At 42.2% G+C, this 16,488-nt stretch overlaps 1 protein-coding gene across 1 annotated transcript in view; it reads left to right on the plus strand.

Annotated features, from left to right (window-relative positions):
* ACACB (acetyl-CoA carboxylase beta) overlaps window positions 1-16,488 on the plus strand; it is a 108,943-nt gene that overhangs the window by 10,793 nt on the left and 81,662 nt on the right. The window contains exon 2 of the mRNA XM_018560780.1: window positions 5,275-5,800. Coding sequence (XP_018416282.1) covers window positions 5,283-5,800 — 518 coding nt within the window. The 5' untranslated portion in view covers window positions 5,275-5,282. The remainder of the gene's footprint in view (window positions 1-5,274; window positions 5,801-16,488) is intronic.

A 16,488-nucleotide genomic window follows, 5' to 3' on the forward strand; every position in this document is an offset into this window, starting at 1 on the left:
ACCACTGATATTTGCACAATGAGCTCCTTGCAATACCAAACAGTCACGTACGTTGTATTGCTCAACTTAATAAGGACTCATTGAGCATAAAGAAATAACAACAAATAAAAGACAAAAAAACCTGTTTTAGTACCAGCAGCTGGCTATCTATATCCTCAGTTAGTGTACTGAAACCTTCCTTTCTATATAAGAAAAAAAATATTCTTCTTCAGGATTTGTATGGCGCCAACAGTTTGCGCAGGGCTTTACAATATAATGAAGACAATACAATCACAATACAATTCAAGACAAGATGATAAGGAGGGCCCTGCCCCTGAAGGCTTGCTTGCAATCTAGAAATGAAATAGATGTTTGTTTTGGTGAAAAAAAAAAACCTTTGTTATCTTAGTTGCAGGAGCTCAATCTCTATTCACACACTCAATGTACTAAAACCTGCATTTTTTTTTTAAGGGAACAAAAGAAATAAAGACCTTTTTTGCTGTGACTTCAAACCCTAAGATTTGACAGTTTGCTTGTAAAAAAATGAATCAATCAATCAATCAATTGATAAATAAATAAACAACACTATGGGGTTTATTTATAAACGTATTTATTGATAAATATTTCACACAAGATTCATACCATTTTTCCCCCAAGATTGGCACATTTTTCTAATTCTATGATGAACATGTTCGGATTACAAGCCCCCCCACCTATCTGAGTTTTTCTCCATGCAGGCTTGTTTACAAATTTGAATTCAGGACGGCTGTGTGTAGCTTCACCCACACAGCCATGTCATCCATCCCCAGATCATTTGACAGGATCTGTAAATGGAGAAAATACAAGTCACATCTGCCATCGCAGCAAAGGGACTTGTAGTTCTCAATGGAATACAAGTGTGGCGATGTCATTGCACTTGTCGGCCATTGACACTTCCTACCATCCAGGTTATTGAATGCCTGTACCTCGGTTTGGAAAACGACAGGAGAAATAGTCTGCAGTAGCCACATCATTGTACCTGCAATCTTGGCTAGAGCTGTTCCTACTATATATATACAGGCGAAACTCGAAAAATTAGAATATCGTGCAAAAGTTATATATATATATATATATATATGAGGGATGCACCAATACCGGTTTTTCGGTATCGAGTACGAGTACTGGTACTTTGCTTTCGGTACTCGTCGATACCGAGTACCGATACCGGTGCTCCCGCTGGCATGGAGCCAGCATCCCGGGCAATTTGATCCTAATTGGCCAGGAAGCCAGGTTGATGCTGATTGGCTGAAAAGCCGGTTTCCCAGCCAAAGTTGCATAACAGCATCGAGCCGGCTGTTCGGCCAGCTTCCCAGCCAATCAGGAGGCGGGTCATTACTCACCGTTCAGCTTTCTGATCACACTGCAAGATGGCTCCATGTTCCCCTTCCTCTGACCGGGGAAAGTATCGAAGCATTTGTGCAAGTTAGAATACTCGCCCAAATATTCAGTATAGGCAACGATACCGATACTAGTATCGGTGCATCCCTAATATATATACACACATACATACATATACACACACACTGTGTATTTATGTATACACAATGTATATATATAAAATCACTCTCTCTCAGCTCCTCTGAACACGTCTGCTCCTGGCTACACTGTCTGCAGTTCTCCTTGCACACTCAAGGCCACAAACCTAGAGAAGGTTGCGGAGAAACTCTGCCCCTAGTTAGCCCAGTATAACTACAACCAACAACTGGTAGTTTCTGCACAATGTCCACAGACACACGTGTTATACAACAAATGCACTGTGCACAGATTTATGCAAAACCCCAATTTTTCATTACATATACTACGATCAAACAAAGACTCTTTTCGAAAAAAACAAGCCTTTTTATAAGATGTATCTGCAAAAAAAGGCAAGGCAACAGGAATCACTGTATTATTCTTGAAATCATTTTGCTGGTCATCCGACTAGCTTTCTTAGGTCAGAATGTTTTGTGTATTTAGAAAGCTAGTCAGATGTCTGGATCCGCCCAGCTGCGTGACTGACAGCTGGCTCTGCCTATCTAGAGGCAGAGCCAGCTGTACCCTCCCCTGTCCGTTCCGCCAGTCAGCGCTGGCGGATCGGAGAGGGGAGAATCCAGTCCCTCCCCTGTCACGGCAGAGAGCCGTGACAGGTTCGAGAAGTGAGCGAACGCCGGTATGTGTTCGCTCACTTCCCGATCTACTGAGCCGACCTGTGACAGTCTCATTGCCACAGGTCTGCTAGAACTCTGAGGTGAGTGAAAAGCACTCACCTCATAGTTCTCCTTTAAAAAGAAAATACTCTCAAAGTGCCAGGCTTGAGATTCAATTCACTCTCCGAAACTGCGTTGCTGCTTTTTGTGCCTGGCCACCCAGCCAGTAGAAATTGGGCTGAAATACATCTGTCAGACTTTTTTTTACTCTCCATCCTCTTTAGTTATGAGCTGTTTTACAAGTCCTTATAATTTTTACAGCCCCTATTTACTTGTTATTATTATAATTATTAATTTTTATAATCTCTTTTATGCTTGTCATTTTCGATTGGAATATTCTCAAGACTAGTGTCTGATATCAGTGTTACTCTATATCTATATGTATGGTATGGTGTAGCAGTTATTTTGTAATTACTGAATAGGTAAACTCAACATTAATTTATATATATTGCCAATACAAACATTCATTAGACAGCAACTGTGCCTTAATATGTTAGTAGGGATGCACAGATAATTTTCGAGTACCAGTGCCGATACTTGCCATTTTCATGAGAACTCCCAGGGTTGCAGCGGTTGCAGCTGGGACCTGGCTCTGGCGCACCACCACTGTCCTGAAATCATTAGTCGCTATTGTTTTAGAAAAACTGTCACATGACAATAAACAAAAATGTATCAGTACTTGTAAGTACTCGGCAAGTACCAGTACTCGTACTCGCAAAACTAGTACAGGTGAAACTCGAAAAATTAGAATATCGTGCAAAAGTTCATTTATTTCACTAATGCAACTTAAAAGGTGAAACTAATATATGAGATAGACTCATTACATGCAAAGCAAGATAATTCAAGCCGTGATTTGTCATAATTGTGATGATTATGGCTTACAACTCATGAAAACCCAGATCCACAATCTCAGAACATTTTTGGTAGTGTGGGCAGGTGCCAAGTCCTGCTGGAAAATGAAGTCAGCATCCCCATAGAGCTCGTCTGCGGAAGAAAGCATGAAGTGCTCCAAAATCTCCTGGTAGACGGCTAAGTTGCATTAGTGAAATAAATGAACTTTTGCACGATATTCTAATTTTTCGAGTTTCACCTGTATCTGTGCATCCCTTTATTTATATTTATAAAAACAAAATCGTACATTAAAACAGAGATGTACAAATCCCAGGAGCTCCGTGCGCTCCTTACAAATGGCAGCTGCCTCATAATTTTTAAATTTTTCTCTAGTCTAGTCAAAAGTATCGGTACATGTATTCGTACTTGTACCGAGTACTGTACTTGGTATCTGTGCAACCCTAATTGTTAGTATCCTTTTCTGTGTGTTTTTTTTAGCATCTTGTTGATTCATAGATGAGCAGGCTATAAGGCCAGGTTCACACCTGGGCGATCCCGGGACCGATTGCGCACAGTGGTTGTCACACAGCCCTATTGATTTCAATTCGGTTATATCCCGTTTTTTATATTTTGTTGGACCGCCTTTAGCTTTGATTAGGGAATGCATTCGCTGTGGCATCGTTTCCATAAGCCTATGCAATGTCACAACATTTATTTCCCTTCAGAGTTGCATTCATTTTTCACCAAGATCTTGTAGTGATGATAGGAGAAAGTTGGACCACTGTGTAAAGTCTTCTCCAGAAAGATTCTCAATGGGGTTAAGGTCTGGACTCTGTGGTGACCAATCCATGGTTGAAAAAGATCTAATGCTCCCTGTGCCACTCTTTCACAATTTGAGCCCGATGAATCCTGGCATTGTCATCTTGGAACATGCCCATCAGGGAAGAAAAAATGCATTGATGGAAAAACCTGGTCATTCAGTATATTCAAGTAGGCACCTGACCTCATTTTTTGGGGACATAACGTTGCTGAACCTAGACCTACTGTATTATCCAATGGAAGGCTCTGACCTATTTGCTAAGCAAAATCCAGGTGGTGACTTTTTTTTTTTTTTGATGGCAGTGTATACTATATACATACTTGCCTCTTCTGCTGCTGCTCCACTGAAGTAGAATCAAAGGTTGAAGTATCTTCTAAAACCGACACTTCCAGGAATATCTTTCTCCTGTGTCCCCCACAGTGCTCACTGGTTCGTCCCACGGACCCCTATGTCACGACTACGTTCTGTAGTGATGTAGGGGTCAACAGAAAGAACCAGTGAGTGCTGGGGGGGCGCACTAAAACTGACACTGCAGGAGGTGTCAGTTTCAGAAGAAACATAACGCAGCCATTCCTCTTTTTATGGAGCGCCATTTGGTGACGCAGGAAGCAGGAGAGGTAAGTATACTGTCTGCTTTACAGGTACATCTTTTAGAGGAACTTTTAGTTTGTTTTTTCCTTAGTTCTTTATTTATAAACAAAAGGGTGGGGTACAGAAAGCAAAAGAACAATATAGAGGTCACACGGCCTCGCATACAAAGTCAACAGACCTGACAGCAGGTGAGAAAGCAAGAAAATTGAAATGGGCCCAATGGGCCCAGCAGGTACCCCAATCTCAAAATATACTACTACCCGCATCAGATTAGGTCGTTCTCTCTCCCCCAAACCCTTAAGACATTTTGTGACTATAAAACCAAAAAGGAGACATCATATCAGGGTAGACCACATGGCCCCGCCTATCGATATGAGGGGCCAGTGCCAATCGGGTCCATCCCTGAAGGACACACAAAGACAGACAAAACATACAACACGAAACAGAGCGACAAAGAGGGAAACAATATGACAAGGAACAAAAAGAATGGAAGAGACCCTGGTTAGACCCAGGATGTCCAGCTCGGAGCCCACGTAGCAATGGGGAACTTTTAGTTTTGGTGACAGTTTTGCTTTAATAACCTCTAAATTGAAAAAGAAACCTTACAAAATAACTACTTTATGTATTTAAGAGGGAACAACGATCTCTTGGACCCTGTTATTCATTTAGCACATTATCTACTACAGGGGTCAAAATTTCAAGTCCTGAGCTACTAGCCCTGCTTTAAGAGTTACTCGCCACCAGTTGCCCAATATATAAGAAAGACTTGGAGATATAACATTTTGTCATTGATCATAAAATACTTATATATATTTGTTTTTTCTCTAGGTGTCTGAATGGTGGTGTGGGTTTTCTCTTCCTTTTTGGTTGCGTTATGGTTTATTTGGAAAGCTAGAGGCAGCGTAAAGTGCAAGAGGTACAAGCCTTCTTTGTGTACCAGTGGAGCCACCATGGAGCCAGACAGTGGTCACACAGAACATCTACAGCAAGAAGAGACTGCTGGTCCTTCCACATTAGAAGAATGTCTTGGAGAAGCAGGAACCAGTTCTTCAGCTCAGTCACAACTTGGGAACATAACAGTACCCTTAGTTAATTCATCCTCTATTGATCTAGAACCCAAACAATTACAATTTGGGCCCTCGAAAGGAAGTCTTTCAGAGCCCAGGGATACAAAGATGAAGAGACCTCCCTTGTCACGCTTTATATTGGGGTCCTCGGAGGACAATTCTTCTGATGATGAGTTTGCTGCTGGCTCCTTTAAAAATGTCAAAAAGAGCAGTCTCACCAGTAGTAGTTCTCAGACTCCATCCTTATCATCCTTACCAGAAATTGAGCCATTGACCACAACAATCAGGTGAGCATGCATTTTATTCACCTATTCCAGGACTATTAAATTACTTGTCTTTGAACATGAGCCATTAATGTATAAAAGCAATGTAATGAGTGAAACTCGTATTATTCTATCAGGCAGCATTGTTAAATAAGGCTCCTTAATTGACAAAGCTTGTATTTCACCTATCCTCTTAGCTGAAGTTATAGCTAGGAGGAAGGAAGTCTTGAGAGCCAGACATTTTAAAGTCGTTTTTTGCAGGGGATCTAAAGGAAAAAAGAGAGTTAGGCCCCTTGAAACTTTAGAGAGGTCCCATGGAGGAACTGCGTGTGCTACCAGACATCCAATCAATTGAAAAGAACAAACATTACACTGAGTTCCTGATAGTAGGAAACGCAAACAAAACATAGGGCCAAGGGGTGTGGGAAGGGGAATTTAAAGTGTCTGTGTTTCCTGTAGTTAGTGGAACCAATCATCTCTTACATAGCTGTCCTTGAAGGAGACTGGTGAAAAATCTGTGGAAAAGAAAGGTCAAATAGTTAGATCCGAGCTTGATCTAGGTTAGTGTTGGTGTTAGCATTAGGGTCAGTGTCGACATCAGCATTTAGCTCCATTCACACCCAAGCGTCAGTGTTTGAGATGTTTTTACATGCTTTCTAAAAAGCATTTTTGTGTCAGTTTCATTGCGTGTTTGTTCACATTTGTGTGAACAGGGGCCATAGAAGACAATTGGATTCCTTGTGCTCAGTGTTTTGTAGCTCAGAGACTTGAGCTACAAAAGGCCCAGGTGTGAACATGGACTAAGTGCCTTTGTCAGTGTTGGTATGGTATGGGTAGGAGGTTTTATATTTATTGTCAGTGTGAGTGCCAGTATTACCATCAGTCTGTTTAAGGTAGGATAAAAAAAAAAAAATATATGCACACTACTACGGGTACAGACTAAAAATAATACACCCCTATATGGTATCTCCATGCACGTCAGGAGTAGATAAATTTTTTGGTAGTGGGTCATACTAATGGCAAGAAATATACAATTAAAGTTAAAATATACCGTTAAATTTGAAAATAGGAACAGCTAAATTAAAAAATATATTTTCACATATACACACACACACACACACTATATTGCCAAAAGTATTGGGACACCCATCCAATTCATTGGATTCAGGTGTTCCGTGAAATTTCTTGGTACTAAATATTCCACAGTCAACTGTTAGTGGTATTATAACACAGTGGAAGCAACTGGGAACAACAGCAACTCAGCCACAAAGTGGTAGGCCACATGTGCACAGTGCTCAGAAGTCGCCAACTGTCTGCAGAGTCAATAGCTACAGACCTCCAAACTTCATGTGGCCTTCAGATTGGCGCAACAACAGTGCGTAGAGAGCTTCATGGAATCGGTATCCATGGCCAAGCAGCTGCATCCAAGCCTTACATCACCAAGTGCAATGCAAAGCGTCGGATGCAGTGGTGTAAAGCACGGCGCCACTGGACTCTAGAGAAGTGGAGACGTGTTCTCTGGAGTGACGAATCACGCTTCTCTGTCTGGCAATCCGATGGACGTGTCTGGGTTTGCCAGTTGCCAGGAGAACGGTACTTGTTTGACTGCATTGTGCCAAGTGTAAAGTTTGGTGGAGGGGGGATTATGGTGTGGGGTTGTTTTTCAGGTGTTAGGCTTGGCCCCTTAGTTCCAGGGAAGGGAACTCTTAAGGCATCAGGATACCAAGACATTTTGGACAATTTAATGCTTCTAACTTTGTGTGAACAGTTTGGGGATGGCACCGTCCTGTTCCAACATGACTGCGCACCAGTGCACAAAGCAAGGTCCATAAAGACATGGATGAGCGAGTTTGGGGTGGAGGAACTTGACTGGCCTGCACAGGGTCCTGACTACAACACGATAGAAGACCTTTGGGATGAATTAGAGTGGAGACTGGGAGCCAGGCCTTCTCGTCCAACATCAGTACCGAACCTCACAAATGCACTTCTGGAAGAATGGTCAAACATTCCCATACACACTCCTAAACCTTGTGGACGCCTTCCTGGAAGAGTTGAAGCTGTTATAGCTGCAAAGGGTGGGCCAACTCATTATTGAACCCTACGGACTAAGACTGGGATGCCATTAAAGTTCATGCGTGTGTAAAGGCAGGCGTCCCAATACTTTTGGTAATATAGTGTGTGTGTATATATAGATATATATATTTTTTTATTATTTTGGGCCCGTTTTCCTTTTGATAATAAACAAAATCAGAAGATATAATTTACCACCACATAAAGGCCTGATTTGTTCTGAACAGAACAAGGTATAATTTACCTGGATACCTGAAGTAGTTGCAAAGATATGTAGATATGCACAGTTTTACTAACATGCCAAAGTCGCAATACTGCGTTCAGGCATTAACATTTTTTACCTTCCTCATTAACGGGTTAAAACACGCATGTTGACAAAACAAAGTGAAAGTCACACACTAAAGTTGAACGAGAACAATCCATAAACATGTTTTTGAATGTCATTCCGTTTCCAGCCGAGTGGACTTGCCTTCTATATTTAGTTTTATTTTATGTAGTGGGTACAAGACGTTCCGTATCCATTTCTGTGCATCCATAAAGACTTTTTCATATGCTGTTGAGTAATATTGTAGCTATGTTCAGATGTTGTTTATGACGGTGCTCCATGACACAGAAAGATAAAGCTAATGTTCTTAAATACTAAAGGCTAAACATATAAGCAAAAATAAAGATCTGTCAAATGAAAGATTATTTTCTTAGTGCTGACTGTGGAGCAGTGTAATATATTCTCTGAGTATTTCCAGGTATTTACTTAGTCAACAAGGTGACCTTGAAGGTTAAAAAAGGTCTTTTCACACTTTCATAGTGTTGCCTAAGGTGTAATGCTTGGCGGCTAGATAACCTTGTGCATGTAAGACTGAAAAATGCCAGCTGGCTGATCGTGTGATTTATTTACTGCCAATTTGGAAAAGACCAATAAAGACAAGCCTTTACTACACTTGATTTGTCATTGCTCTGTAGCTTCATGTTAACATGTTTTCCTTGATTTCAGTGTGCTGTAAATAAGACATTTGTCAACCAGTTACAAAGTCCTAGATATACTATACATATCACTGATCGTACACTCCAGTCAAAGAACGACACTCCTTGGACTGCATAAAGAAAAGACTTAAAGTAGTATTAAAGGAGAACTATGAGGTGAGGGATTTCCACGCATCCTCATAGTTCAAGCCGACGTGTGACATTGAAACTGTCGCGCGTCGGCTCTATAGATCGGGAAGTGAGCGAACGCATACTGTCGCTCGCTCACTTCCTGATTATCCCCTGCAGAGAGCGTTGACTGTCAGTCCCCCCTCCCCTCTCCGATCCTCTAGCACTGACTGGAGGAACGGACGGGGGAGGGTGTGGGCACAGCTGGCTCTGCCTCCAGATAGGCAGTGCCAGCTGTCACTCACGCAGTTGGGCGGGTCTCGACAGTATTGTCGGGATCCGTATCGGCTGCGGCGCTCTCAGTATATAGCGAGCTGTAGCTCGCTATATACTGAGCTTTGGGTCATGGGAGGACGCTAGTATATGTCCTCCTGTGACCCATAAGAGAACTATGGGATTAAAAAATGTTCAATAATGAATCGAGATCAAATATATATTGCCCAGCAAAGTATTTCTTTACATTTTTGTCCAAACACTTACAGTCATCACGTTTCCCAACAGTTGGCTCCAACTCTCTGAGCTCAGCTTCCCTGTACTTCCTGTCCAGTACAGGATCAGAAGGGGCAGAGCAGCCTCCAACTACTAGCTTGGAGAAGGGAGAAAGGTGGAGTAGGGAGCAGGGAGAATGCCTCTCCTGCAGGCCCGGAGCTGGCATCTCGGGGGGGTCAGTGGGAAGCTGGAGAGGACAGCGGCAAACTTCTGTTCACCGATCTCCTCCCTGTTCTATGGGACCGGGAGAAAGGCGTTTTGCATCACTCCCGGTCCCATAGCGGTCATTGCTTGGCTCCTGAAGCACAGCAATAAGCTATTGAAGTGCAATCAGCACTTCAATAGCTTATTTAGAGTGTAAAGGTGATACTAGGGGCCTTTTGGATGCCCAGTATCACCTCAAAGAGGATTTGTCACCACATATATGCTATCACATGGGGGGCTTGTAAGCCCCCCTATGTGATAGCAATTAAAGTAAAGTAAAAAAAAACAGTTGTAAAAAATATTATAGAATAAAATAAATGTAAAAATAATTTTTAAAACGTTTTTAAAGTCCCTGCAAGTGCATTCATGCCAACACTCGTCGGGCGCGCCTATGTACGAAAAGTTCGATCGCACTACACATGTTGGGTATCGTGAAAGGGTTCATTAAAATTACAGTATGGCTTCTAACTATATCAGAGACAGTAAACTGTATTTAGTATACTGTAAGTATGGCAAAGTGTGGCTAAAGCTGGCCATAGATTTCTTTCAATCAGACTTCATTTAAGGCCCTGGTACAAAATAGTGTTCCTGTTTTACAGTGTTCCCCTGAGGGAATGCAACGGTTTCTTCCCCAATTGGGTCTAGCCAGTACAGCTCGGGAATATGTTGAGAGTACTCCTTCAATTGGGCACACGTGTGGAAGTGAATTGGTCATGACTCTGTAATTGCAATGACAATAGACTGTTTTGTTTTATTTTCTATTCTAAGTGTAGTTAAGTTCAAGCCGAATTATGGACCAAGTCATGTTAATCCTGTAGGTGGTGGGTGGCCTATGTGGAACTCATGATAGCAGCCAGCTTGGAGCAGGAGTATGTGGTAGTTTCATGACAGCAGGTCAGTCAGTGGTGGTGGCCTGTCAGGTTCCTGGCCTTTCAGGAACAACAGCTGTGCCCCCATGTCACATGGGTCTCGGGTGTGGAATGTAACCTTTCCAGGGACCGGACCTGGAACCACGTAAACAATGGAGGCCTCCTATCTATGTATGTGTAAGTAAGACCCTTGCGCAAACCTAATGCCAAACTTATATAATCTTAATGAGTTGTGGAGCCAGTGGGGCAAGTTGGAAGCTTTGGTTCACCGCCTCCACAAAGTTGTTGGCTGGGGATCCCCTAGCAGGCAGCTGGTTTACCAATCTGGCCTCCCTGCTAACTGAGAGAAAGAAATAAAACATCTAAAAAGTGCAGATGGATGAACCTCCCTCGCCGGGTTATTGTATTTTTGACAGCCAGCGCTTGCCACTGTCAGAATACCCAAACAGTGACTGCAGCTATTTTGCTGCAGTCACTGTTGGGCTAATTTTTGGTCTGGCAACTTCAAGAAATGTCTGAGTCATTGAGCCGGCAGAACCATTCACCGTTGGAATTTCACAGTTTATGGCCAGCTTTTGTGTATGGCAGCAAGCCTTTTCACTTTCTGGGGAAAAGTGATCTCAGTATTACATTTCAAAATATTTTCTCTGTCTGCAGTAAAAGGTACATAGTTCAGTAGGGTGTTGCACCTTTAACTTGTTATCAGTGCATGTGAACTTGTGGTGGTTAAGAGAACAATGATAACTGAAGTGACAAAGGTGAATACAGAGGGAAAGTGAAGTTCACTCCTCATTTCTTAGGATGAGCCACCTAATTGACATGGAGACACCATCTAAGGAACCTGTGTTTGTTCTGGGGTACGTTAATCTTTTCTGTGTCAGAGCTATACTGTACTATTGGAAATACCATTTTATAATAGATATTTTATTTATCAAGCCACTTGTGACTGTTACAAAGTACTGTTTTTTAGATAAAACATATTGTTGTGGGTAAATTAGTTCTGAGCAATTAAATATTTAAGGATATTTCTTAAGGAGGGCAGGTACCTGCATCCATAATTAAATGAAAAATGAATTCTGAGAATAAAAAAATACAAGGCTTACAATCTTTATATTATTTTTGGGCCTGATTTCAAGCACTACAGAGTGGCTAGGTTCACACCTAGGCGATTGTGCTGGTGAGCTGTTTTCATGCAGTTGTTGCGCTGTTTTTAATTCATATAGATGTCTATGGGACCCAAACCGTGCGAACGACAAACGCTCGAAAATAGCTCCTGCACCTTTTTGCGTGACAAAACGCAAAGGTGTGAATAGCTTCCATTGACTTTCATGTAAATTGGTGTTTTGCGTGATATTGCACGGCTCAATCCTCGCAATAAATCACCTAGGCGTGCACCAGCACTAAGATACAAGTAGAACATTAGTGAAAGAGAACAAGTGATGTGTAACAACTTATAAGAATGTTTGAAAAATAAGTATATTTGAATGCTTTCCTTGTACCATTTTGTTTTGTCAGTACTGATTTGCCTTATTGAACTGTTTCTGTGGCTCCATTCAGCCAGGAAGAGAAATTATCTGGTCTAGTAAATGGAAAGTGAATACTTTTTAATATACCCAAGATGGCACATGAAACCTATTTAAACTAGGGCTGGTAATGATTAAAAGTTTTGTGTTCGATTAATCGAAATTTTTTTTAATCGATTAATTGATTAATTTCGATTAATTATAATGCGCATACAGATCCAACTACATTGGCCTATACACATAAAGCACAGCAATGAAGTAATAAAATTAACTAGGATCACACTCATCCAGCACGTTATTAATCTCACGTGGGGCAACTCAGAATAATAACATGCTGGATTAGTGTGATCCTAGTTCATTGTATGACTTCATTGCTGTGCTGTATGTGTATAGGCCGATGCCTTGGCTGGCGCTCGTGCAGAGTTTCAAAAAAAAATTAATCGATCAAAAAAATTTTCATCGATCAAAAAGATTAACGATTAATCGAGAAATTAATTGTTAATTTGCACAGCCCTAATTTAAACTGCTTTAATGTTTGGGTATCTCGTTGTCATCTGTTCTACTTTATTACAATAGAAACGAAGCATATATATATTGCGAGGTGCATGGAGTTATGTTTTGCAGCCCTTTTTTAAAGAGCTTTTTTTTATAGTGGAGCCGAACTGAAAATGGGAAAATTTGCTATGCTACAGAGAACATTTAGAAATGTTAACTGAACCTAAGTAGTAGTACCCTGAAAAAGATACCCTTTGTCTGCAATTCCTCCTAAAAAAATATCAGTGCACTTCTATGCCAGTGTGACAATGCGCTCCAGTGCTACAGCCTCACAGTTGTATTTCTGCAGTGAGAGATCTAAGGCACTGCTGCTTCTGACTGCTAGTCTCAGGAGATTGGTGATGTCACTATGTGCTGCTCATTGTTGTTTATGCTGGAAGCTCTGACATGAGTTGGCAAAGCCCTCCGAGGGATACATTGCAGAGCAGGGCATGGTAAGTCAGTGATGGGGAAAGATCAGCTCAAGGGAGACCCAATAATAGTTGAGACACATTCAATAATAGTGACTAGACCTTTTCCCTCTGCCTGCTTTCCAGAGTTCAGTTCATTTTTTAAGGTGCCCAGTCACTTCTATAGGTGTGTGTTACAGCCTGCTTTAATTGCTCATGCATAGGCGTGAATGGCCTCTTACAGTTCCCCTTTAAAACCACACTATACTGCAGGCATGGATGTGAACCAGCAACCATGCAAAGTATTGGCTTTCTACTTGAAATGTGTTTTACTACAGTGTGAATAGATCCAACATTTCTTAACCCCTTCATGACTGAGGGCTTTTTTTCATTTTTTGCACCTATGCTATATTCCACATTTTAACCCTGAAAATGACTTAAAACCCCCAAATATTATATATTTTCTGAATGCCAAGACCCTATAGAATAAAATGGTGGTAGTTGCAAATTTTTATGTTATATTTTTATATAAATTTTTATATTAGCGCAACTCCTTATTAAACCCCAACATTTAGTGAGAAATTTAAAGTTTAGGGTGTAAAATAAAAAAAAGTTTGACTCACCTGCACCTCAGAGACGGCTGTCTCTTATACCGATGCTTCCAGCCTCTCTCCTCCTCTGCTCCAGCAGTCTAAATCTGGCCGTCCATGGGCTGAATGAAAAAAATAAAGCAGATTCCTCCAGCAATCCTATGAGCACGTTGATCGAGGAATTCCCACTGTTTCTTCTGTATTCTGAAAGCAGCTGGCGGCCGCTGTCAGAATGCCCAAACAGAACCGGAAGCTCATTGGCTGCGGGCTCAGTTCATTCAAAGATTTTCAGCTCTTCAATAGGCTGATTGAGGGATACCTGCTGAAATTCACACAGTGTATGGCTACCTTTTGGATCATTGAATACACTATGTATAGAACGTGAGGGACATACCATCGCTGCAGCAGAATGCTGGGTCACCTGGGTCATTACCTCTACCAGATCTGCTTGTTTATAATAACTTGTCCACTGGTAATAGAGGAGTGCCTGGTGACATGCCTTTAACCCCTTCGTGACTGACGACGTAAGCTCACTAGGGCTGGGCAATAAAGATCATAGGCCAGATAAGCAGATCTCTGTTCTGTGGAATGTGAAGTGACCTGCAAATGACTAAATGAAGACCTGCATTTGCTCTGAATCGGGAGACGAGAGAATGCTATATTTAATATTATCAGACTCAAACCCCATTATCCTCACACTTGCATTGATGGAGACTCTGTTAAAGTAGCAGGGGCAACAGTGTTACAAGGTGGGAACTCTTTGAAGAGCTACATGGAGGGATTTTAAAGTAGAAGGAAAGGCTAAAATAACCCACTTTACATTAAAATGTTGCCTTCCTACTGCTCTTATACATGTTGAATACAGTTGTAAGAAATCTCAGTGTAAATTCCTTTTTCTTTCAAGCAGTCATGTGACTGGGAAGCATCGGTTCTTCTATGTAGATGTGCAAACAGACAGCGGGGCTGAATTACACAGGTCCACAACGTCACTTGCCAGCTTCCACTGCTCCGCCATTGTTGGTGGGTGAGAGAATACCATCCCATCAGCCGCTTATTTACATGTGGTCACATGACTGCTCAGAAGAAGATTAAGAAAATATATTTATACTGAGATTTCTTACGAGCTGTATGCAGTGTGTATACGGGCAGAGGAACTTGTGAGTTATTTTATCCTTTTCTTCTACTTTAAGTAGGGATCTACTTTTATAGAAGAACTGAACTTTAAAAGCTATGGCCCAAAAAAGATGGGAGGGGGGAGTATAAGGACCAGTTATCAGTATTGCCTGTGGTCTCACTGCAGCTGATATTTTCCCCATTAATGACTTGCCATGTCTTGTTCTGCTCTGTGCCTTGTGTGAAGGCGACCATCTTAGTAGAGGCAGGGTTTTTCTTTGTCAGAGCCTTCACTGAGCAGGACAGTAGTCAAATCATCAAATCTCACTCCAAATCTGGCTAGCAGTCAGAAGCAGCAGTGCCTGTGATCTCACACTGCAGATATAAATCTATGAGGCTGTAGCACAGGAGTACATAGGTAACCTCACATACTAGGAAGTGCAGTGCTACTTTTTAGGAGGAATTCAAGACAATGGGTCATTTTTCAGGTTACTGCTTAGGCACAATTATCATTTCAAAATGTTCCACTTTAAAACGGTATACCCATTCAAGAAAGATTTGATGTTAGTGTGTAAAAGGTTTCTTTGATCAGAACAATATGTGGCTTTCTTTCAAAACATACATCTGTGCCCAAAAACTTACCATTATGTTTTCTTGTGAGGAGCGGGGCTTTGGAAGATTTATCTCTATAGGTTGAACTTTCAGGCACCCTCTCTACACAGGCATAGCATGCTTGACCTCAGATGAATCTTAGCATTGATAACATAGAAATGCCTCTATACTATACCCATAGTTGCTGCTTAATTCTGACATTTAAGCCTAAAGCTGGTCATACACTGCTTGAATTTGAGTTCTGCTGACTTGGCTGAAATTCAAGCAGTGTGTGGCCCCGGTAGACCCACCCACCTCGACAGAATTCAATTATTTAAATGACTTTTGTCGAAGGAGCTGGGTGGAATATTGGAATATTGAATAGTGACTGCAGTCAATTGGGAAATTCCAATGATCCTCAGTGCCATCTAGTGGTGTGGTGCAAATCTACAACCCAGACACTCACAGGGGGAACAGCTCTGCCAACGTTTTATGAATACACCCAGCGGTGTATTTAGGTTTTGTGCTGCCTTAGGCAAGACTACACTTGGGCACCCCCCCAATCTAAATTTGTCCCACCCCTTCCTGTTTAAGACATTTTGCATAACCTATCAGGTCAGTTGTTGGATACAGCGTGCACACTGTATCTAGCTTCTGACAGGTTGCGTTAGTAGCGCAGCAGGGAAGCTGGGGTCTCACGGGGGCTGTAAAGGATCTCTTGTGGGCTCTGCAGGGTCTCAGCCTAAGACCCTGCAGAGCCCACCATAGACCCGCAGAGACCACCTGAGACCCTGCAGAGGCCACCATAGATCCTGCAGACCCCACCACCGACCCCACACAGCCCACCATAGATCTTGCACAGCCCACCTTAGACCCCACAGAGCCCACTTGAGACCCCACCATAGACCCGCAGAACCCACCTAAGACCTCGCAGAGCCCACCTGAGACCCTGCAGAGGCCACCGTACATCCTGCAGACCCCACACAGCTCACCATAGATCGTGCACAGCCCACCTGAGATCTCGCAGAGCCCACCACAAACCCCGCAGAGCCCACCACAGATCCCGCAGAGCCCTCCTGAGACCCCGCAGAGCCCACCATAGATCCTGCACAGCCAACCTGAGACCCCGCAGAGCCCAGCATAGATCCTGCACAGCCCACCATAGACCCC

This window comes from Nanorana parkeri, unplaced genomic scaffold (genome assembly GCF_000935625.1).
Source record: "Nanorana parkeri isolate BGI_ZX_2015 unplaced genomic scaffold, ASM93562v1 scaffold18, whole genome shotgun sequence".
Lineage (NCBI taxonomy): Eukaryota > Metazoa > Chordata > Amphibia > Anura > Dicroglossidae > Nanorana > Nanorana parkeri.